The sequence below is a fragment of the Cuculus canorus genome, chromosome 16, assembly GCF_017976375.1.
Source record: "Cuculus canorus isolate bCucCan1 chromosome 16, bCucCan1.pri, whole genome shotgun sequence".
In the NCBI taxonomy this organism is placed as follows: Eukaryota; Metazoa; Chordata; class Aves; order Cuculiformes; family Cuculidae; genus Cuculus; species Cuculus canorus.
This window is the reverse complement of record NC_071416.1, coordinates 11,168,767-11,191,954: the sequence shown is the minus strand read 5'-3', so window position 1 is coordinate 11,191,954 and position 23,188 is coordinate 11,168,767. Positions and strand designations below refer to the sequence as shown.

Here is a 23,188-nt window from a genome sequence, read left to right as displayed (position 1 = left end):
ATGGTGAAGGCGGTGTAGTGCCAGAGCTGCATCAGAGACTGGGATTATGATGGGAAGAGAAGGGGCGCAGGCGGCTTTGCTGGGAAGTGCGAGAGAAGTGAAACATTCTCTTAGTTGCTGATGGTACACAGCGAGGGTCTCGCTGGGTGCCATTGCCATTGGTACGCAGGTTACTGAAGAGCCTGAAAGGGCTCTTGGGCACTGAAATGGGACGGCCAGGGAGGTGGTAGAGTCACCATTCCTGGAGGGGTTTAGGGCTACAAAGGAGATGTGAAGGCTGGGAGAGTTGGGGTTGCTCAGGAGAAGGCTCCGAGTCGACTTTAGTGGAGCTTCCAGTATCCAAAGGGGCTACAAAGAAGCTGGGGAGGAACTTTGTAAAAAGGCTTGTAGTGATGGGACGAGGGGGGATGGCTGTAAATTGGAGAGCAGAAGATTTAGAGAGTATGAGGAAATTCTTCATGGTGACAGTGGGGAGGCCCTGGCCCAGGTTGCCCAGAGCAGTGGTGGCTGCCCCATCCCTGGAGGCGTTCAGGCCAGGCTGGATGGGGCTTGGAGCAACCGGATCCAGTGGGAGGGTGGGACTGGATGGACTTGGAGGTCCCTTCTAACCCAAACCGTTCTGTGATTCTGTAAGAAAGCCTCAGGAGGACATGGTTGATCTGGTTACTTGGATGAACTTTACTTAAATCTAATTATTCCGCTTCTCTGGTAACTGCTCATTCTGTCAGGCGGGGCCAGGCCTGGGGGCAGGTGGGGGCGCCGCCATCTTGCGCCGCGGTGACACAGCAGAGGCGACTGGCGCCCGCGGCGTCCAATCACGTGGGGGCGCTCCCGCCCCTTCCCTTTGATTGACGGCCGCGCCGTCCAATCAGCGGGGCTGGTGCGCGCTACCGCCCCCTGATTGGCAGCCGCGCTAACTAATCACACGCAGGCACGGGTTGTACCGCCCCTGATTGGCAGCCGCGCTGACCAATCGAGTGCGGCCGCTTCGAGGAGGAGGGGCGTGCGCTCGCCCCGCCCCCGCGGTGGGCGGGGTTCCGGCGGAGCTGGGCAGGAAGAGCGGTGAGGGGCCTGCGGGCGGCGGCGGTTGCAGGTACCGGCATCGGCGGGGCCCGGCCCGGCTCGGCTCCCGCTGAGATCGCGGCCTCCGGGCTGTGACCCCCGCGCCTGGCTTGCGGGAGGGGCCCGGGCCGCGGCGGCGGGGCCTGAGCGGCACCGGGGGCTGAGGAACTGCGGAGTCACGCAGGCCCGGCCGGGACGCGCAGTCGGGCATCAGCGCTGGGGCTGCTGCGGGGAAAAACGACCCCGTGAGCCCTTGATTGGAATCCAGGGAGGAAGAGAGGCTGAGGGAGCTGGGGTTGCAGCCTGGAGGAGGGAAGGCGCCGAGGGCACCTTAGAGCAGCTTCCAGCGCTGAAAGGGTCTGCAGGAAAGCTGGGGAGGGCCCCTTTACAAGGGCAGGGAATGATAGGGTGAAGGGCAACGGCTTTAAATTGGAAGGAGGAAGATTTAGATCAGACATTAAGAAGAAATTCTTCAGGGTGCGGGTGCATAGACACTGGCCCAGGTTGCCCAGGGAAGCTGTGGCTGCCCCATCCCTGGAGGTGTTGAAGGCCAGGTTGGCTGAGACTTTGAGCAACCTGATCCAGTGAGAGGTGTCCCTGCCCATGGCAGGGGTGGAGCTGGATGATCTTTAAGATCCTTTCCAACCCAAACCATTCTGTAAGGAAGTGTCAGGGGGAGATGGTTGTGCTTTCAGGTATGTTAGCAGATGGGCTTCTCGCTGTTAATGGGGATATGCGGAGCGTCCTGTCTTCACCCTGTGTTCCACCCTGAAATTCTGTAGGCAGCAAGACAGATTCCTTTTGTGGGGCTCACTTGGTAAACCTTGAAATGTGATATGATATTGAGAAAAAACGTGGGGTGGTGTCACACTTTAGCCAATTTCAGCAGCCAAATTTCAGCAGCAGTTGGTCTCCCAGTTCTGTTCCCCCTTTCCCTGGAGTTGGAGAGGCTGAGACCAGTAAGCAACTGTCCATTGCAAGTCCTATGACCCATGTATAAAATCACACCCCCACCCCTCCCAGGTGGTTTCTTATCATATGTGCTGCTCTCTCTTTTCCTAGGATGTCTTCGGGTGCGTTATTTCCAAGCCTGGTCCCAGGCTCCCGTGGCTCTTCGAGCAAATACCTGGTGGAATTTCGGGCAGGGAAGATGTCCCTGAAAGGCAGCACTGTAACCCCAGACAAGAGAAAAGGCCTTGTGTACATTCAGCAGACTGATGACTCCCTCATTCACTTCTGCTGGAAGGACAGGACCTCAGGCAATGTGGAGGACGTGAGTACGGTTTTGTGTGTCAGTGTTGAGGCATTGTCGCAGTCATTCTTGTTCTGACAGCTCTGCTATAAGAGCTTCTCTAAGACAAAATAGGATGAGAATAGCACTGTGGCCAGATAGACTTGCACTTACAAATCCTCCCTGCTCTGAGGAGCAGAGGGAATAAGGCTTGGGGAGGAGGGCTGAAGTCTTTCGGAGGCTAACAGGGCTGTCCGTGTATTTCCTCAAACACTTGTTCTTACTGCCATGTTTTCCAGGATTTGATTATTTTTCCTGATGACTGTGAATTCAAGAGGGTACCTCAGTGCACTACGGGCCGTGTGTATGTATTGAAGTTCAAGGCAGGATCAAAACGACTCTTCTTCTGGATGCAGGTTTGTAGGAAGTCAGTGATAACGCTCTTGGCACAAAATCCTTCTTGTTTGATTTGTACCAAGAGCAACTTTCTTGCAGGAGCCGAAGACAGACAAGGATGAGGAACACTGTCGTAAAGTGAACGAGTATCTTAACAATCCACCAATGCCTGGTGCTTTGGGTGGAAATGCAAGCGGAGGCCACGAGCTCTCGGCATTAGGAGGTACAGTCCATTCTCTGCTCCTTCATGTCAGAAGCTTTTTTTTTTTTTTAATATTTATTTTTAGAATGAGTACTTATAGTTCCCTAGAAAGAAATTCCTGAGGGCTATGGAGGGTGAGCTGGGGACAGTGTTAATACCAGAAGTGTAAACGTACTTTAGCAAAATAATCTGTGCTGTTATGGTAGGTGCAGGCTGAAAGTTAAGACTGCCAGAAGAAATCTCTCTCTGTTTCTGGTAGATTCTCTGGAGTCTTACCTCTTTATGAAGCCAAGTTGCATTTATCTTTTATGAGCATCATGAATCAGTGAACACTTGAAACTGTTTTTTCCATACAGAATGTGATGCCAATTAATCTCCTGCTGTTTGAGCCGGAGTGCTGTGAAAAAAACCTATGTGAATATGTTGTGTTTCAGAATGTTTTTGTTTTTAGGTGAGGGTGGCTTGCAAAGCCTTCTTGGAAACATGAGCCATAACCAGCTCATGCAGCTGATCGGACCAACGGGCTTAGGAGGACTTGGTAAAATGCTTTAATATCTTTATGCCAAAATGGTATTTACTCCTGCCAGGTTAAATCTTACCTGACAATATTTTCAGGTAGTGCTATTGATTTGAATAGCGCTTCTTTCATGTGAGAAAGCAAGGCCCTGCCTCTAAAATGAGCTAAGGGGCAAAAAAAAAAAAGATGCAGGAAATGGAGGGTACCAGATTCTGCACAGCACTCATCTCAGGGCTTGATCTGCAAGGAACATAGGTTCTACTCCTTGCTCTGCTGAATCTTCTGCTTTTTTATTCTCCTCCTTTCCCCTCCTTCCTCTTCCTTTTAAATATTCACTGGAGCAGGGACAAAACCAGGGACTCGTCCCTGGTGAATGTTCCAGTTACCAAGCTGTGGAGCTGCTCCTGTCTCCGAGCCAGTGAATATTTGTGTGCAAAGTAGATGGAGTTCAGGAGGAAGGTGGAAACATACCCGCCCCACAGCGCTCGGTAGTCAGAGGGGGAAGGCTCTGGTTTGGGTCTTTCTCTCCTGAGCTTGGATCACCACGCTGTTTTTCTGAAGGGAATGAGAGGTTTGTTGAGTCCCTGTGGTCTGGGCCTAGAGCTGTCCATGCTCCAAGCCCAGCAGAGAAGTCAGACCCTTGAAAGGAGGTACACAAAGCAATGCTTAGCAGCTGCTGGCAGGTTCTGTGCTTAAGCTCCAAAGTCCATTTTTATGGATCTAGCTCACGTCTTAGCTTCAGATGGAAATTTCAGGGTGGGGGCATGTTTAGATGCAAATCTAATGTTAGCGTTGGAAGATTTTGGCTTTTTCGTCTGTGTTTGGAAAACATCTTCCTTCTTGAAGTGTCACGTCACTCCTGAGACTGTCTTCCTCTTCGTCTCAGCACGTTTTCTCAGCAGCTCTTCTTTCCTTGCCTTCAGTCGAGCCATAAGTCGACTTGACATGAAGCTCACTACAATAACGCAAAGAAAACCATCTGCTTGCCCTGGCAAACGGTGGTTGTGGTGACTCTGTATGGTCCCTTCCCCCAGTAGCATCTTGTTCTTGTGCATCTGGTTTGTAACTCTCTTAGGGTTCTGCCTTTATTGCAGAGCTCCTACAACAAAGGAGCTTTCTTCCTCCTGGGTAAACTTTCCTAGCAAAGACCATTTGAGTAGTTTAGCATGGGGAACAGCCTGGTGAGCTTCACCCTGCTGTTCCGGCTGTTGTGGAAGCTCTGGGACTAGTGAAGTGCTGTGGGGATGGATCTGTAAGAGTGGGTCCAGCACAAAGAAGGAGCTGGTGGCTGGTTCTTGCTCTGACCTTTGGTGTTCTGCAGCTTCAGTTAAACATGTGTTTGCTTACAAGAGACCACTGGATGGAAGCGTGGTCTCACACACAGAGTGTTTGGCTGATGTGGCTCAAAGGAATTGTAGGGGGAAATCAGTCACTGACAGTTCCAGCAGACCTAGCAGCCAGGCCTTTCCCCTGCTCTTTATAGCTAGTGTTCTTGATGCTGTGCTAAGTCCTTAGTAGTTGGCCTCTGTGGATGAGGGAGGTGATTCTGATTTCTTTTGCGCGTCACAGTTGTGTCAGAGGGCGAGTGTTGGTTTCCTGCTGTGTTTCCTGATCACTGCTCTACAGGGAGCACTTTGTATGCGGGGTTGTCCTTACTTTGCCTATGAAGTGTTTAAGGACTCAGTGGATTCTGCTGCCGCATCTTTGCGTTAGGTTTGAAGCTGCAAAACCCAGCTGTTTGGGGAGAGAGTGGTGGGTGATGCAGAGCTTGCCTCCAAACTCTCCTGCCAGGGGCCTTGGATTTAAAGCTTAGAGAAAAATTGGGTTTTTTTGAACCAGTAGATAAGAGGGTAGAGGGTTGTGTTACAGTGATCTTGTATGTATGGCACAAATCATTTTATCCTTGTGTACATCTAGAAATTGAGTAATTTCTAAATGTGCATCACTCTTTAAGGCAGTTTTCTAATCGGGATGCAAGATCAGAAAACAAGAGCTGTTAATTTACAGAAGGGGATAGGGGGGTTGGTTGGGGGGCTTTCACCCCCTCCTCTGTTGTTTTAGCAAACAATACCTTTCAGGTACAAGAGTGACCTCTCCGGAGCAGAGAGGTACAAAAATCCCCAAAGAAACAAATTTCTATACCTGTTCTTCTTTTATGTTTATGGAAGGTGGGCTGGGCGCACTGACGGGTCCTGGGCTGGCCAGTCTGCTTGGAAGTGGGGGACCCCCAACCAGCAGCTCATCCTCAAGGTAGGATGCCTGTCTGCTCTTGGCTTGTAATGGTTTTATAACACAAAGTTGCCATCTCTATGGCAGGAGTTCTGGCACTACTGAGCAGGAAATGTGATGGGAATTAAGACTGCTTATTATTTCTCTAAAATAAGGTTGGGAACTCTTCGGGGCTTGAAAAGAAGCTTTTGAGAACACAAGAGGCAAAGCCTTTTTTGCAGGGAATTATACTAATTATCTTTTTTCAGCTCTCGCAGCCAGTCAGCTGCTGTGACACCATCTTCCACAACTTCTTCTACTCGTGTAACACCTGCCCCGTCGGTTCCTGCGGCTGCGTCTGTAACCAGTCCAAGCCCAGTACCAAGTTCGGGTAATGGAACCAGCTCAGCCACAAGCCCAACCCAGCCCATTCAACTGAGTGACCTTCAGAACATTTTAGCCACTATGAATGTGCCATCAGGAGCAGGAGGACAGCAAGGTAACAGTGTTCTGACCAGACAGATGTTGGATTCAGGGATTCTTTGCAGCTCTTTTACTGTCCTGTCCTGTTCCAAATTGATTTGAAAGGTCTCTTGAAAGTTTTTTGGCTCTCTTTTCATTTGAGCGCAGCTCTTGGCTGCTTCAAAGGTCTTATTCTCTCTCTGAAACTGAGAGGAAGAGAAAGGCTTCTGGCAGTGTGCTAACTCTGTTTCAGTACTGCTCTGACTAGATCACTTACTTTACAGGACAAAATGTGGGGAATTGTCTAATGGCCAACTATTTATTTTCTTCCTAGTTGACCTGGCGACTGTTCTGACACCCGAGATAATGGCTCCCATCCTGGCCAATGCTGAAGTTCAAGATCGGTTGATGCCTTACCTTCCCTCAGGGGAATCTCTGCCGCAGACTGCAGAAGAGATTCAGAATACCCTGACGTCTCCTCAGTTTCAGCAGGTAGGTAGATGCCTAGCTGTCATGGGAAATACAGTTCTCCTTCCTTCCTTCCCCATGAGTCATGACTCGCCCTGCCCTGCTTTTTCAGATTCCTGACACTTCAGAGTAGGAACTTGCTCAGTAAAGTAGAAAGGAGGAGGGGCGTGCTTTAATAGGGTACTAGTTCTTCCCTCCTGCAGTCACCCAAGGGTAGATCAGAAGGATGGTTATTTTTTCTTTTGGAATTGGGCTTTACCTTTTTCTTCATTATCAGTGCTCTCTGGCACAAGCAGAGTAGTAGCAAATTCATTATTCCCCACCAGAGCAGCTTGTCAGCAGTCTCCTTAAAGGTCAAGTGACTAAACTTATGGAAGGGAAGATGAGAGATGCCCTTGTTTACAGCACTGCATCCCTTGTTTCTCTTGCAACATTAGTACTTAATTCCGAGACTGTCTGGGTGATGAAAGCTGGAGTCTTACAGGCCAATTTGAGCTGGTTACACTGATTGCTGGAAATCTATCAGTTTACAAAATTTCAGTGGCTAAGGAGACTGTTTGTTTTATGTTTAAACTACAGCAGCTCTTGGGAAGACAAGACTCAAGCAAGGGATGTTTTTAATTGGTGATTTGATGGAGTATCTACAACTAGATGAAATTTTTAAGTTTTCCACACACTCCACTGACTGGCAGCTATGTTGCTGTGGTTTGGCGTGTCGTGCAGTCTACCAGGATGTGTCAGTTTGTGTGTACTGTCTGGTTAAGAGCCAGTGTTTTTCCCAACTGCAGAACCCGCTCCGGACCTGTGGGGTAGCAGCAGTTTGAAGGCTGCCCACAGCGCAGTAGTTTATACGGGTGAGCAGCTGCCCCCAGGCCGGCTGTGTGGTCACTGTGCTGTAACAGCACTGCTTTCCTCCTGCGGATTTTGCACAGTAGCCCCCTGGTGCTGGAGAAACATGACGCAAACTTATTTTTGATGCTGTTGACTCTGTTTCACAGGCATTGAGCATGTTCAGTGCTGCCTTAGCTTCAGGACAGCTTGGCCCGCTAATGAGTCAGTTTGGCTTACCTGCAGAGGCAGTAGATGCAGCAAATAAGGGAGGTAAGTGTTGGTGCTGTTTGGAATACAATAGAGTGGCTGGTTGGGTTTTTTTGTTTTCCATTGCGCACTGCACAGAAGCATTGAATATGGAATATAATGATTAGCTGCTGAGTAACTGCCACAGCCTGACTCTTGCACTGTTATTTCTACAAAGATAAGGTGAGGAGCTCAGGTGTTGCCAGCAGATACAGTGCACATCAGACGTACATTTAAAGAAGGCAGGGCTCTATACAGATGTGCTGAGCAGCCTTGGCCTTCTTTTCTTGAAAGAGATGCAAAAGGCTCTGGAGATGTCACAGTCACCTTGGTCAGGAATGGTTTTTTGTGGGAGTCCTTAATGATTCGTCTGAAATAAGTGAACACAGCAGGGGGCTGTAGTGCTGCGGGGAGGGGTAGTGGTTTTCCCCCGATGAGCTTTTAGAATCCATTACATGTCTGGAGTAATTCTGGTCTGAGGCTGCCTGTACCGGGTGCAGAAAACACCGCCTATGTCAGAGATCCAAATGTGTGTTAAATACTGAATGAGCATTAACGCTTTCTTCCCTGATGATAGATTCTTACTAAAGCAACTGTTTACTTCCCAAGTAATGAAGGTTCACCTCACGTGGATGACAGGCTCCATCCTGGAGTGTGCAAAGTTAAATTATTACTGTGTTTAACTTCTAGATGTAGAAGCCTTTGCCAAAGCAATGCAGAACAGTGTCAAGTCAGACCAAAAGGAAGGAGACGCTAAGGACAAGAAGGACGAAGAGGAAGATATGAGTTTAGATTAAGTTATTTGCTCTTCCTTACAGATGTTCCTAGATACTAACTTAAGCAACTGCAGTAGGATTACTAACTTCATATTATGCCTATATAAATCTACAAATAAAGGAATTTTCTTTATCTGCCATACTGTTCTTTCTCAGTCTGTTTAAGGTGCTCTTTATTTTCAGGGGAGTTGCTTTACTGTTCAGTTTGGATGCTTTTGACATCAAGTTAGACTAATTCTTCTGATTTCCTTGTGCTGAAAGGATTGAACCCTGTGATGATACAAGTAATGAGTGTTTCTGACTGCCATCCAGTTTTGGACCCACTAGGTTGTGATGGGCAGGGCTACCGGCTCCCCAATCCTTGTCCCACAGGCACTGCTGTCCTGGATGCAGGGCTTCATCTTTGAACAGGAGGAGGGTCACCTTCAGGAACATCCCAGCACTACCCCCACAGCTGCTGTATGAGAGAGCTTCTTATGGAAATGCAGCTGTAACATCCCTTGTGCACTGCCTGAGGTGGCGATGATTCCTCTTCCTGTTCTACATCAGCCTCATAACTTGCTCTTGACCAGTAAAGTGAAAGAGAGTAACATAAAACTTTTATTTGACTCCAAAGTACGTACCAGTGATTTACAAAGACCATCTTTAATACTACAACTTGAAAACAGGTCATAATTACATTTGTTTAGGATGGACATGTTAAAAACCCATTTTACAATATTTACCCCTCATAAAAAAAACCCCACAATATAATGATATAACTTATAAGTCCATTTCAGAAGCAAGATTTTGTCCCAAGTGGCTATATATATACACACACAAATATATATATGACGTGTAAGTGCACAAGTGAACTAGGTGTCTTGGGAGGTTTTTTTCAAGTGAAGACTGCACTACAACAGGCATGAGTGAGGCTGGGCAGGAGAAGGCAAGTGCTGGCAAGGCGGGTGAGGGCCCAGTGAGACACCTCGCACCTGGCCAGACTTGAGGTAACCTTCCTTTATTCCCTTTCAAGCAAGCTTCTTGCTTCACGCAACAGGACTTTTGTCAGTGTATCTACCAGCGCTGAACGCAACTGCAGAGAGGCAGTGGTAGTTGTCTTTCTGCTTTCCTTCGGCAATTCTCCCAGCCTATTTTGTTCCTTTTTTGGATTCTTATAAATTAATCTGATAAAACGCTAATTCTGTGAACAGAATTTTGTCCAAGTTCCCCCTTACGCTCTTTGTGTAGCAACGGCAGGTGAACAGAGACTGCCCTTGGGGGGAGGTTAAATGCGTCCTTGCTCATAAAAACACAAAAGTGACGGAATTAATCCAGTTTGTCCTAATTGCATTTATTATAAAACAGAAACTGCCTACAGCCTTTAGCAGAAGACAGTCTGTGACTGTTATTAATAGCCTCAAGTGTTCTGTGAACTAAATCTATGTGCGTTGTAAACGTGGGGTAAAGGGAACAGGATTTAGGACATGATGCACGGCTGCTGTGTGCTTCAGCCCACGCTCTGTAGAGGACGGCTGCTCTTTCCACGAGCCACGTGGCAGCACGCGTCCTGCTGCAGTTGCTTGACCACCACTCAGACCTGGCTCCACATCCCACCTTAACTTTTTGGTTATAACTGTGAAAGATGTCCCTGAAGCGCTCCCTTCTCCCCACCGTCCTTCCCTTGCCCTCCTTCCCCTTGGATTCATGGCCCCTCTCTGGCTTTGGCCCCAGACCTGCGGTGACCGGAGATCAAGCGTTTGACCACGGTTATCGCTATCGAGGAGGTGATGTCTGGGGCCCAGGGAGCAGTGCAGCTTTCTGTCGGTCAGGCTGTACACGGAGGTGCATGCACTTACAGCACGGGGCAACCCTGAAGGCCAACAGAACCCCTGACAATCCCAGCTCGCGGCAGGTCCACACGGCTCCGGTTAATCACCAGGTTCCTTATACAGCCCACGTAATGAGGGAGGGAAGGTAATGGTGACACCGTGCTGGCCTTGTCGGTCTCTGCAGAAGAAACAAGTAGAAGTAAGCATAATTAGTCTGGCTAATAAGTGTGCAGGGAATTAAGTACCTTTTACTTGCACCAGAAACAGTATTTCTCCTGGCTTTGGGTATTCTGTTCTGGAGCCCATCTCTCTCAGCTTACCTGGTAGCCCTCCCACGTAGAAAGTGGCTCTTGTGCTGGGTGCAAGAGGCTGGTTGGGTCCCACCGTGTAGTTGCCTTCTGTGTCCACTTCAACCTTGATTACGTTTTTCCATTTGGTAACTTGGAAAGAAAACCACAGTCAGTGCCGCTTCCACTACTGGGAGAGCAAGTCCACCTCTGCCCTCCTGCCCAGCCCGGTGCCGCAGGAGAGCAAAACCTCTGGGAGGGTCAGGGGACCTGGTCTGGCTCTTGGAAAATGCGCAGAACCTGGACAACCTCCTCAGAATCTGTCCTTTGGCCACCTCCAAAGCACCATGTCTTTCTCTAGTCAAGCAGGGTGGGACAGCACGTGCCGGCTGTGAGGGATCAGCTCAGACTCTGGCTGTGGGTGAGGAGAGATCCTGAAGCTGAAGATACACCAGGAGCATGGGATAGTTCTCACCCAGTGTGGGGTCTGGGGCTCAAAGCAGAGCTGTGCTGAGATGGGGGCTGGAGCCATCACCCCATCCCCAGAAAAGGCTTAGTGCAAAATCTCTGCTCAACAGCAACCACTTTAAAGGCTGAGTTTGGCCTGTACAGGTGTGAATCCTGCAAATCCCTGCTCCCAGCTGTGGGCTTTGAGCCTTCTGGATGCACTGAGCACCAGAGCAAGTTGGGCTTTCACTTTCAGCAGGACACAACAGTCCTGGATGGAGCTGCTACTGTGGGACATCCCTGGCCTCACTGCCTGCTGTGTAACCTGCGGAAACACCCTGTTTCTCCTGCCCACCAGATGGGACAGCACTAACGAGATCAGGCAAGGATTCATTAATTAGGAAATGACTTAATAGCAGCCACAATCTTCCAGATTAAGCGCCTACAGGTGGGAGGTGGGCTTTAAATACCCACGGGCAGGCCCTAGGCTCCCCTCAGGAGAGGTGGGCAGAGCAGCCAGGGTGGAGCAGCATCCCACAGCCAAGTGCTGGCTGTCACCTCACCTGCGATGGTGTGCCACTGCCCGTCACAGAGAGATGGGCACGTCACTGATGTGGAGAACTCATCAGCCCCAGCGTTTGCTCTCACAGTGACCTGGTGTGCGAGACAAATGTGTTAGAGCCCAGTGAGCTGAGCGGGAAAGGCAGGAGAGATGGCCAGTGCCTCTGAAAACCTGTGGGGAAACCACCCTCCCACTACCTTCATCTCCTCCATGTACAGCAGGACATGGTGCCTTCTCCTTGTGCCGATGTGGAAAATGAGGCCAGAGGCAGTGCGGGGACGGACCTCCAGTGTCACCTCCAAGTCCTGCTCAGCCACCACCGCGTCGGCTACAAGAGAAACGCCACTGGTGAGAAGAAGGACAAGGAATCTTCCATGAAATGTCTCCCTCCCTGTCCCAGGGCGGAGGGAGCAGCCCAGGCTGCTGTGGGGTACCTAGGGCGATGGACCCGCCCTCTGTTGTGAAGAAGACGCCTCTCTCCAGCGTGCCCTCGTAGCACGGTGTCACCCCAAAAGTGCGTGAGGGCGGACCCAGGGGCCTCCCATCCAGCTGTGGGTTCCTCAGGCAGCCGTCAAAGCTGGAGGCTGCTGCAACCTGCAGAGGAAGGCCAGAGAGTGAGCACAGAGCGGCCAAACCCTGACACGCACGGGGTGATATCATGGAACTGGCAGAGACAAGACGATGCCACAAGACCACCAAACCCTTACCGGTATGTGTGCCTTGGCTTTTCCAACTGGGATCCCCCCCACGTACAAGGGGGTCTGGGCCACAAACAGCCCTGCAGCGGCCACTGCAGCCTCCTGGGCTCGCAGCCCATCGATCACCAGCTGGGCTCGGCTCTGGTCTCTGCTGAAGAAGACCTGCAAAGACCAAAATTCGGGGCCAAGGTTGGGGAATTCCTGGGTTAGGAGGAGCCCCAGAGCTGTGCCCAGGGAAAGGAGACCTCAACTGAGAGGTTCTGCCAGCCCAGGCCGTGTTTTCACCGCCCTCTTTGCTCCCATGAGACTGTAGGTGTCCCATGTGCAATTGGGAAGTGATGCTCAGGGCAGGGCTGCACCAAGCCAAGCCCTGTAGGGGCATCTGGTGCAGAGGAGGGAGCGATGTGGCTCAGGGAGGTCCCACCAAACCCTGCCCCTCTGCTCACCGTGTGCCACCGCCGGTCACCGTACTTGTCTTTGCTGCGGATGCGCAGCCGGCGCCTGCCGACATCCACCAGGAAGACAAAGCGCCCATTGGAGACAAAGAGAGCCATGAAGGCGCCCCGCTCGCCTGCCACGTAGAAGAGCAGCCCGCTGGAGGAGTTCAGCTTCACCTCCAGGGAGAAATGGGACCTGCAAGGACAGGGCAGATGATGGGAGCACTCTGCCTTCCCACAACTGCCAGCTTTTATGGTGGAGGCATGGGGTGAGCCTCACCTCTGCCCGAAGGAGGCTGGGATCTCCTCGAACTCCCAGCGACTGCTCGGGGTACCCCCGAAGCGGAAGGTGCCTCTGGCTGCGTGGGGCTGTGGGTGCAGCCGGCAGAGCCCATCCTCATCGTGGCGGCGGTCCTTCGAGGCAGGCTTGCCCAGCACCTACATAAGATGCACCAAGGGATGGAGTGAGGGGTGTCATGGGGGGAGAAGTGCCCAGCGAGGAGGTAATGGTGGCATCTGAGAAGAATGCAGAGGAGGATGAGGAGAGATTTGGCAGCAGCTGGTACCTTGGGTTTCCGCCTGTCCTTCTTCGGAGTGAGTCTGAGCTGCTGCGGCTGCTCACCCCAGGGACAGCTCATGGTGACATTGATGCTCTCCACGTTCTGCTGCAGGTCCACCACCATTTGTGGCTCTGACATCCTACATGCAGGGAGAAGAGGTCTCTGTCATCTGGACAGCTGGGAAGGGGCTGAGCCCTGCTCTCTGGAAGCAGCACAGAGATGCTCACCGCTTGACAAAGACATTCCCGATGCAGCCGGTGAGGTTGCTAAGGGCACCTGGCTCCGGTGAACCCCCAAGCTGGAAGAGCGACTGCCCATCCTGACGTTGCTGCCGCCGGCTGGACCCAGTGCCTGCCGCAGTGTCCTGCAGCTCATCGTCCACGTACAGCCGGACCCTGTGGGGTAACAGCACCATGGGCTGAGCAGGTCCCTGGGGCCATCAGCACCCCACGCCCCATCCCCCACCAGGACACGTACCCACGGGCATCGCTGTAGAAGGCCACGTAGTGGGTCCTGTCATCCGCATAGGCATTTTCAGTGATGACTTTGGTTTCCAGCAGGTTCAAGGACAGCTGCCCCCTCTGGAGGGACACCTGGCACGTCCCCTCCTGTAGAAAGCATAACCCCATTGCTGCTCAGCAGCCGACTCAAAGGCAAGGCCCGTTTCCCTACTGTCCCCCAGGAGCCCAGGGTGCAGATCTCACCGTGGATTCACTCCCTGGTCCCACCAAAACCTCCCCCTTTTCCAAGAGGGGGCAGCACCATCCCCAGAGTGGGAGCTGACATTTCTGCCCCACTGCAGGTGCCCACCTGGGTGGTGTGGTGGTAGAGCAGCCCCTCTCGCTGGCTTGTCTGGAAGCTGAAACCACTGTAGAAGTCCCGCAGCCCCGGCACGTCCCTCAGGGCCAGGGTCAGGTAGCCATGGCCATGAATGCTGACTGAGCGAGCCACCTGGAGGGACATTATAGAAGTGAGGTGAAAGCCTGGTCCTGATGTTGCAGGGGTGTTGGAAGGATGACAGAGGTGCTCGGATCCTCTCTGGGTCTGGTTGGTGCTTTGGCCAACAACGCGAAGCACCTCACCATGACCCCTCCGCACCAAGAACCTGGGGGTTTTATGCCTGTTTCGGTATGAACAAGGGGAGATCAGGTCTTCCCTTTCCCTGACAGACCCTTTCCCCAGCATGACAGCCACGATGCCGGGGCTTTGTGCTTACCAGGAGGTCTGACGTGCACCCGTAGCTCACGCCAACGGTGCTCATGCGTTTCAGGTCGACGTATTTGCCGAGAGCCTTCAAGCCCTTCATGCAGCCCCGGATAGGCCCACCCGTGGGGAATAGTGCTTTCAAGCTGCAGGAGAAACAGGTGGTATCACCAGGCCAGCTCCAGGCAGGATCCAGTCCAGGGCAGGATCTGGCCCTGCAGCCCTTCAAACAGGACTCATGATGGCCATGGGTATCTCCAGTGCCACAGGCACAAGGCTGCTTCAAAGCACCCAGCACTAAGGAGAACTTAGTGACACCCACCACCTCATCCCTCACCACAGGTGGAGATGTCCCATCCTTAACACACACTGAAGGGCAGTAAAAGAAAATCCCCCCCAGAGCTCCAGCTGGGCTTCAGCATCCCTGGATGTGACTGGGAAAGGACCAGGGCCACCCCCAGGGACACTGAAGAGGAAGATGTGGATGGTCTTACCCCACTGCAGGCTGGACTCACCTGGGGGGCAGCACATCTGGGGGTACACCACCCAGGTAGTAGGAAACAGCATTCTCCAGGGAGTTCTCCTGCTCCACCATGAAGATAGTGAGGCGCTCCAGCCGCACCAGGATGCGCTTCTTGTTATTCATTTTCAGGAGGAAAATCTGGATCTGGAGACAGAGGAGAGAAACGATCTGCCAGCCTGAGGTAATGAAGTCCAACACAGAAGGCAGCACGAGATGCCTGGTTCATGGCTCTAAGCAGAGAACTTCTAGCAGCTCCCACCACCTGCCCCAAAACAAGGGTGTGGGTTGTCCCCTCCCCAGCTCTGGAGGAGGAACCCCGCAGGTGAGTTGGGTAGACGCGTTCCCCCTTACCGCTTTGTTCGTGGCGCTGCTGATGGCGAGGGAGGAGGAGTTGCTGCTGGGTTTTGCCATCTCCAGGCCAGCACTGAAGTCATAGTAAAGCACCAGCTTCCCATCCTGGATGGCCAGACACAAGAACTGCCCCTGGGGAGGCAGGATGGACACTCAGCCCCCTGTAGGTGTGGTGCAGACCCTGACCTGCTCTTCAGCACCAGCGGGAGCCAGTCTTGCTGTAGGTGCCTTGATGCATTGCTGTGACAACTACTGGGGGTTTATTTGCAAACAGGAGCCCTGTGCTGGGGCACAGAAACAGCAGCACAGGCTGGTAATGCTCCTTGCAGCACTGTCTGCCCCAGTGAACCCTGGCCTGGCTTGGAGGGTCTGTGCATGAGTCCTCTTGGAGTTCAAGGGGAGAACCTCCAGCATCACCGGGCAAGCAATTGCCTCTGCCGTGAGGTCTGCATCCAGCCCTCTTGTGGCTTTCAACAACAGTGCAGAAACCCTGCTTGAAGTAGCACTCCCATCTCCAAAGCCCTCTTCTTCCCTTTGCCCTCAACTGGGAACGCTTGCAAGTGGGGCTGGGATTTTCCTAGCCCACAGCTGAGGGAGGAAGGCTCCCCTGGGGAGCAAGCACCTGCCTGATTCTCCAGGAAGAAGATGATGCCGTTGTAGGAGACCACTCGTATCTCCTGCTCAAAGCGCTTAGTTGTGCCAAACTGGGTCTCAAACTTGATCTCTGCGTACCCGGTGCCATCAAAGTAGGAGCCGTCAGTCAACCAAGGGTCTCCTGTGGACTTGGACCTGAGCCATGCAAGAAGAGGCCCAAGGCATCACTCCAAAGCCAACTGTCAAGCTCTGGAACAGCCAAGGCTCAGGGTAAGCGCCACGGATCACAGCTGCCCCAAGCCTAGGCATAGTGCCTTACCTTGCACAGGGCTTCTCGGCAGTGGTATCCAGCTGGAAGGTGCGTTGGAAGTTGTACAGGCTCACCACCTCCTCGTTCAGCGTGTCTAGCTCCAGGCACCCACGGTAGTTGGGATAGCGCAAAGTGGGAGGAGGCTGGGAAGGAAACAGGACAGTTAGGGCAAGTTTGAGCCTGGTTTTCCTCCTAAGAAGCTCCAAAGGTATCTCTGATACCTTCTAGGAAACCAAGCCTCCCTCCCTGCTGCCTGTCTCACCGTGAAGCTGGAAGGGTAGCCACCCACATAGAAGACCACGTTGCGTGGATTGAGGTTGAGCAGCCCCTGCTCTCCTTTGGCCACACTTTCTCCCTTGGTCTCGTGTACCGTCTGCCTCTCCACGATCACTGACATGTGCCCGTACTGCAGGATCCTGCAGCAGGGAGGGGTGGTCAAGACAAGGGGAGACCCCCAAACAGGAGCAAACCCACCCCTCCCTGAGCAAAGGACACCCCTCACACAGCTCTACCAAAAAGGGGTCCACCTCTCACTGAGGAGGCCCACAGCACCAGTGCATTGAAAGGACTCAGCACCTGTGTTATCAGCACTGACACAAGGATCTCAATGGACCCTCCCTGACGAGGTTCATCTTTCCTTTCTTGCAGGCACCCCCACACCCTCCATGACCTGGTAAGGTAATACCTTCCTGCTAGGTTTTTGAGGTATCTCAGTGCTGATCGTTTAAGGACGACTGGATGATGGAGTCCACAGCACCTCTGTGAGCCCAGGGTCTGTCTGGGCTTGCACTCCCCACACCTGCTGCAGGGACCGTCTCCCATTGGACTTTGTCAGGATGTGTCCCACCATGCTCCTACCTGTTGATGCTGATGGTGGCAAACTGCTCTCCAATATCCTCATCAACAGTTAGGAGGGCTGGCTCCTCATTGCCCAGTTTGTAGACCCACTGCACTTTGCGGTCCTTGAGCACGATGCCCAGGTAGTCTCCAGTGGCCTGAAGAGAAGGGGAGACAGGGCCACACGTTAGCATTTGGGATGGGCAGAAGAGCCAAGTGATGCTCTCCCTGATGCTCCCAGAGCTGCACTGGCCAAGCACCCCCCTTCACACAGCTCTCTCCATCCACCTCCAGCCACGCTAGCGGCTGTGTCCAAGGCCTGTTCATGTCCCCACAAAGCCACACAGGGTAAGCAGCCAACATCCAGGCGTGATCCCCCACTGATGCTACCAACATGGGCTCTCTCTGCCCTCCTCCTGCCAGCACAGCCCCAACTCACCTCCCGGTTGCCCAGGTACAACACAAACCGCCCCTCCTCCTCGGTCCTGTCCTGCCGTCGCTGCCGGCTCCTGGGCTCAGGGTTTTGGATATAGAATTTAAGGGATGTATAGGCTGCCAAATCCTGCAGGTTGCTGGGCATCCGGACCTGCACACCTGAGCTGCCGTTGAACTTCATGGGCACTTTCACCTGGAAGGAGAGAAATCCAAACCTATGGCACTGAAACCACTACCACTGCCTCTCTCCTCACTGCCAGCTCTAGCAAGTCAAAGCGTTTTTTGTAGTCTTATAAGAAAGGGACCCTTGCCTGGTGGCCCCAGAGCTTTTCTAGATATCACACCCATTTGCGTACCACCCTCAGGTAAGCCCTCATTCCCCCCCAGCACCCGGTGCACAGCCCGCACCCTCCCGTGAGCCTACCTTGCTGGCAGCATTTCTCGCCTGCGTGATGAGCTGCCGGATCCGCACAATGTTCTCTGACACAGTGGCATTCTTGTTCCTCCTGTTCTCCAGGCTGCTCAGCTTCCCCAGCAGCAGTGGGATGGTGCTTTCCAGGCTGGACACTGGGGTTGGAGAGGAGCCAGGGATTTTGAAGGTTAGTGAGGAAGGGAGATGTAAAAGATCAGGCAGTTTTGAGATGCGCAAGTCAAAACAGCGGGCAGCTAGGAGCAGTCACAGAATGATCCCCTAAATCCAGCAGCCTTGATGAGAGGTTATGAAATTGCTCTAGGTGCGTGCAATCTCCTGTAGTAACGGTATGGGTGATAGAGATACTGCTGGGAGAGAAAAAACATAGAGGGCCAGGACTTAAAGCACCCAGTACTGACTGCTACCTTCCTCTAGTACTGATATGGAGCTGCAAAGCTCAGCTTCCAAAAGCAAGGAGCTCTTTGAGGACATATCTTCACGCACTGTCTCATGCTGGACTCAGTCCTGGCAGCCCAGCAGGCTCAGCACTCACCAGACTTCCTGGCATCCTGGACCGCCTGGTTCAGGTCTTCATTTCGAAGGCTTCCATACTGGTCCTTCCACTCATCCAGATTCTTCTTCATGCTGCTTAGGGTATCTTCCACTCTTGCAGCTGTTTCATTGGCCTCAGCAGCTGCCACTTTGGCATTCTGAATCATCTCTTTTGTGTCCTCTGGAAAGAAAGGAGAAATATCTCTAGGATGTGGACAATGCACCCTTGCATCACAGCTGGGCGCGAGAAAGGCAGCAGAGAGAACCAGCCTAACTACCCGAGAACAAACCTTGGTCCCTGCCCAGCATGTCCTGCACAGACTGGAGCTGGCTCAGGAGTTGCTCCTTCTTCACACGGAGGTCAGCCAACTTGTCCTTTGCTGTCTGCAGAGTGCCTTTAATAGCTGAAATATAGAAATGTGTATGTTGTGTGATGGGTCTCAGTGCAGCCAAAAGGACACCACATCCTGCATGGAGTCTCTCTCACCTCCATTGAGTTTGCTCTGCTCTCTCCTCACAGCCTCCCCCAGGTTGCTGCTGTTCCTCTTCAGCTCTTTGGAGATGGCCCCAAGGTTTTCTGATATGACTCTCTGTAAAACAAACATGTATTGTCTGGGACTCTGAAGCAGAATTCAAGTCTCTGTCTCTGACTGCAGACAAAAATGCTCTGCTCTTCAGCACAGAACACGGTGCTTGAGCATCAGAGGGAAAGGGCAGCAGAGCCCCTTGTGTGGGTGTGAAAAGCTAAAGAACTGTAAGGGAGTTTGGCTCCCCACAGCACGTACCATCAAAGCCTCGCTGGCTGCCTCGTTGGCATCATGGGCTGCTCGCTCGGCTTTTTTCACAGCTTCAATGATGCTGGCGTAGGCATTGGAAGCATCGATTGCCCGCTGGATAAAGCCATCCTGGTTTGTGCCCTGGATAATGCTGTGTTGGAAGATGAAGCTGTCACGCCCATGGAGACCGCTCAGGCTGGGTTCTTGCCTATGCCCCCACAGACAAACTCCTTTGGGCTCCTCACAACATGCACTCCAGCATAAAGCACTGGAGATGGTACCTCACTGCTCCCCTGTCACGGTGTGGGGTTGCACCTTCCCATCCCCAGCTCTGGTAGGAGATGACCTGACCAGTGAGTGTCAGGACTGGTGCCTTACCTGGACAGGTTTCTTGCAAGCTCATCCAGGAGCTGGGCATGCTCCTCTGCCTGCTCCACGATGGGGATCTTGCTGCTCGCTGGGGAGAACTTCTTGACCCGCTCAGTCAAGGGCAGCTTTGCACCATCCAGCAGAGCTGCCAGCTTCTCATATGCCTGCAAAGATATGTGTCACTCTTGAGGACCACCACCCCTTTGCACTCTGCCCGTGATGAAGCACCTCCATCACTCACCTCCTTTGCACTCTCCATCTTCTGTAGGAAGTCGGAGACCTGGGCCAGGGAGTCCTTGGCCATCCTGAGGGTCTCCTGCACCAGCGCGTGCTGCTTTTGGAGTTCACGGCTCTTTTGCTAGACACACAGACACAGGGTGAGGTGCTGGCAGGGGGAGGACAGGCCCCCCTTCACTGCATGGTAGTACAGGACCACCTGGTGAAGCTCTACCTGACTCTCCTCCAGGTTGTTGCGGTTCAGGCTGTTCAAGTCCTCTGTCTGCCTGGTTTTGTTCACGGCCTCATTGAGGGCATCGCGGAGATCCATGAGCTGGGAGCTGTGCTGCCCCAGCTGGTCCCGGATGCTGCTCACCAGCTCCTGGTTGGATTCCCAGCGGGAATGCAGCTCATTCTTCACCCGATGCAGCACTGAGGGTGGAGGAGATGAGAACTGTTGCCAATTCATCCTTCTGTGTTAAAGGGCTCTTTCTGCACTCGGCTGTGGAAAAGCCTAGTTCTGGGTCACTTGGCAAGTATCAAGGCCAGAAATGACCACCTTCCCTGCCTCTCTCTTTCAGCCTGGATAGCACAGGATCTCAACCAAGATTGTCTCCAAACCCCCGGTATTGGATCAGAAGGATAGGAGCTCTTTCAGAAGACATCAGCCATGCCTGAAAGGCTCCAGATGATGGAGAAACCCCATCCGAGGCCCATTCCTGTCCTTGATTACTCCCACTATGAAAATTTACTTATTTCTAGTAAGAGCCAGTTTAGAGTTCTAGCTTCCAGCTGCTGAACTATGTTTTGCCATGGCCTGTTAATCAGAGGTGCTTGCACCCCACAGTGCCAGCGAGCCGGTAATGCAGTGGGGCTGTGTGGGAGCACAATCCAAGCCCTCGCTTCTATGAGGGGTACCCTCAGGATGAGGTTGTGGGCTGCTGGTAGTTACTCTGAACCCCTTTCCTGGGACAGCAAATACGAAGAAACATCGTGTGACTTATTACAATCACGTTACATATACATAATAATGGTAACCTCTAGTTCTAAGAGTTGTCATTTTTGGTCATCAAATAGAACTACTCAGCTAGTACAAGCTGCTCTAAAATTCACTTTAAGGGAAAAAGAACCATAAATGTAGCGTCACACGGGACCCTGAAACTAAATCATGTTTGGGATGCATGTTTATTAATAGCACTCACCAAACATGACCATGATGCATAGGGCCTGCATGGGCTCCAAGCCACATTATCAGGAATCATCCCTAGCCTCATACCTGGGTGGGTTTAAAAGATGGGTAGATGAAGCCCTGATTTAGTAGTGGACAAGTACGGTTGGGCTTAATGATCCCAAAGGTCTTTTCCAACCTAGTGATTCTATGACTCTAGGAATGGCTAGACCCTGCGGGGTCTGCGCAGCCCTGTCCCATGCCACTGAGCAGGACTCACACTTCTGAGCCTCCTCTTGCTCGCGTCTTGCCAGCTCTTCCTGTCTGCTCAGACTCCGCTCCTTCATCTCCCTCAGCATCCTTTCCAACTCAGCCATCTTCTGCCGAAACTCCTCAGTGGAGGTGGTGCTGGTGTTTGCTGCTCCAAACCTGGCCATCTGCCGCACCAAGTCTGTGGAGAAATCCAGATCCCACATTAGCATTGACCAACGTAGGTCATCCATAATCTCCCCAAGATCCTTGCTCTCTGACACCACCCTCAATGAGCTGTACCAGCTTCCAGGCACTACTCGGGTACCTAGATCGCCGCACATTTCTGTCTCCCTGGAAGTTACAGTAACACGTGTTATATCCCAAGCATCTTTTTGTGCTTTAGCACTCCTAGATCCAGTCACTCCCTGTTTTGCTAAATCCCTCCTGAAGGAGTAGTGCAGATTGCCCCCGCTATGTGCATTTTAATAATATTTGTGCAAGCTGAATATGTTTTTTCCAAAGATTGCGTTTAGGCAAACAGCTGGGACTCACAATAAGCTGGGTCTATACAAACAGCCAGAATTCTGCATGGATCTCCTACTCATTTGTATTTCCCTGTATTTCTCATTCTAAGTGATGCAGGACTTGGTGCTTTTTGAAAGCAAGTGTGGCATTCCCAGAAGGAAAAACCCACAAAACAGAGACCTTTCTTTACCTACCTGCAATGCCTTTCTGAATGCTTCGGATATTCAGCAGCAGCTGCTGCCCACTCTGGTAAGTCTCTCTCGTGTGCTGCTCAATACGGTTTGCTTCTCTCTGAGTCATTGTCATCTACAACAAAAAGCACGGGCTTAACTGAAGTATGACATTATATTTTATGTGATCCATCACAAGGAAAGATGTTCTCCAAAAGGCACACGAGCTTTGGGAATGTGCAGCTTTTGAGGTCTTTGAACCAAGGAGGTCACGTCTCCTGTAGCAGCCTGTCCTGTGCTGCTTGCTTAGAATGCACTCAATGATGGTCTTATCCACCACCTTCAGAGAAGCACAAGCAGCAAGTGCAGCTCCCAATGCAACAGCCTCTGGATCCTGAAACAGTGCTAAGACACAAAGGACAGCACTGCCCTGTGCTTTTAACACAGGAAAAGCCCTAAAGCCTGGAGCCAGGCCCACCTGGTTACTTTTCAGTACACAAGAAGAGATGGTGGTTTGTGCTCTGCAAGGGGAGGAAGACAGAGAAATACCCTACTTTGTGCTGCAGCGCATTCAAGTCCTGCGTGAGGTCCACATTCTCATCCTCCAGCTCGTCAGCCCTTTGCCTGACCTTGTTCATGGCTCTCTGGTACTCACGCAGCTGGTTCTGGAAAAAGAAAAAAAGAGATAAAATCAGGTCAAAAAGTAAGGAAATGTGGGCAGAAAGTGATGTTGAACTTTCCACGTACAGCAATGGTTGCCACTGTTCTGTTGAAACCGTGGAGTCGAGCCCAGGCGATGGAGCTGGCATTGAGGTTGACCAGCTGGCTGCGAATGGAGGGGAAGGACATCTCGATGCTCTGCAGGTCCTCCAGCAGAAGCAGGACACAGCTGTCACACTCTGCCAAGGGAACGGAGTAGTCAGAACAGGCCCTTTCCTGGGGCTTCCCTCCCTTCTTTCCCCAGGACTGCAGGTACAGACCTTCACACCTCATGCTGTCCGGACCGTTTGCCACAGGGATCTCATACTTGTGCATGCAGACGTCGCACTGCTTCCCCGTCAGCCCATTAGAGCAGGTGCACTCCCCAGTGCGCGGGTCACAGGAACCCCCTCTGCACTCACACTCTGCCAAGTTTAACAACAGGGAGATACCATATTGCGATGCTGCCACCTTGAACGGTTTTATTCCAGCAGTGCAATTGCATCTGTGCTTATCTACACGCAACTGCCGAGGGTTTCCTTGTGCAAGCCAGCAACGTGCATAGGACCTCAGAAAGCAGCCAGGTGTTCTCCTG

At 52.2% G+C, this 23,188-nt stretch overlaps 2 protein-coding genes across 3 annotated transcripts in view; one reads left to right on the top strand and one right to left on the bottom strand.

Annotated features, from left to right (window-relative positions):
* The first annotated feature begins 961 nt into the window (after positions 1-961).
* Positions 962-8,539, top strand: ADRM1 (ADRM1 26S proteasome ubiquitin receptor). Of its 2 annotated transcripts, XM_054081340.1 has the most exons (10): positions 962-1,093; positions 2,125-2,335; positions 2,593-2,709; positions 2,789-2,912; positions 3,343-3,429; positions 5,577-5,658; positions 5,886-6,115; positions 6,413-6,570; positions 7,545-7,647; positions 8,314-8,539. In XM_054081340.1, the coding sequence occupies exons 2-10, from the start codon at positions 2,126-2,128 to the stop codon at positions 8,418-8,420; spliced, it is 1,218 nt and encodes a 405-aa protein (XP_053937315.1). In that variant the 5' UTR covers positions 962-1,093; position 2,125; the 3' UTR covers positions 8,421-8,539. The 2 variants fall into 2 exon arrangements, with proteins under 2 accessions (XP_053937315.1, XP_053937316.1); XM_054081341.1 differs by lacking the exon at positions 3,343-3,429.
* Positions 8,540-8,985: 446 nt separating this feature from the next.
* Positions 8,986-23,188, bottom strand: part of LAMA5 (laminin subunit alpha 5) — an 88,759-nt gene continuing 74,556 nt past the window's right edge. The window contains exons 48-80 of the mRNA XM_054081353.1: positions 22,875-23,018; positions 22,642-22,793; positions 22,449-22,559; positions 21,919-22,030; positions 21,228-21,398; positions 20,015-20,211; positions 19,805-19,921; positions 19,573-19,727; positions 19,204-19,345; positions 18,906-19,008; positions 18,709-18,822; positions 18,420-18,599; positions 17,879-18,021; positions 17,459-17,647; positions 17,041-17,177; positions 16,445-16,598; positions 16,192-16,325; positions 15,905-16,067; positions 15,279-15,410; positions 14,920-15,071; positions 14,418-14,550; positions 14,012-14,152; positions 13,679-13,809; positions 13,429-13,596; positions 13,208-13,340; positions 12,922-13,079; positions 12,651-12,837; positions 12,214-12,366; positions 11,941-12,100; positions 11,704-11,834; positions 11,508-11,598; positions 10,531-10,650; positions 8,986-10,388 (exon numbers count right to left, since the gene is read on the bottom strand). Coding sequence (XP_053937328.1) covers positions 10,234-10,388; positions 10,531-10,650; positions 11,508-11,598; positions 11,704-11,834; positions 11,941-12,100; positions 12,214-12,366; positions 12,651-12,837; positions 12,922-13,079; positions 13,208-13,340; positions 13,429-13,596; positions 13,679-13,809; positions 14,012-14,152; positions 14,418-14,550; positions 14,920-15,071; positions 15,279-15,410; positions 15,905-16,067; positions 16,192-16,325; positions 16,445-16,598; positions 17,041-17,177; positions 17,459-17,647; positions 17,879-18,021; positions 18,420-18,599; positions 18,709-18,822; positions 18,906-19,008; positions 19,204-19,345; positions 19,573-19,727; positions 19,805-19,921; positions 20,015-20,211; positions 21,228-21,398; positions 21,919-22,030; positions 22,449-22,559; positions 22,642-22,793; positions 22,875-23,018 — 4,763 coding nt within the window. The 3' untranslated portion in view covers positions 8,986-10,233. The remainder of the gene's footprint in view (positions 10,389-10,530; positions 10,651-11,507; positions 11,599-11,703; positions 11,835-11,940; positions 12,101-12,213; positions 12,367-12,650; positions 12,838-12,921; positions 13,080-13,207; positions 13,341-13,428; positions 13,597-13,678; positions 13,810-14,011; positions 14,153-14,417; positions 14,551-14,919; positions 15,072-15,278; positions 15,411-15,904; positions 16,068-16,191; positions 16,326-16,444; positions 16,599-17,040; positions 17,178-17,458; positions 17,648-17,878; positions 18,022-18,419; positions 18,600-18,708; positions 18,823-18,905; positions 19,009-19,203; positions 19,346-19,572; positions 19,728-19,804; positions 19,922-20,014; positions 20,212-21,227; positions 21,399-21,918; positions 22,031-22,448; positions 22,560-22,641; positions 22,794-22,874; positions 23,019-23,188) is intronic.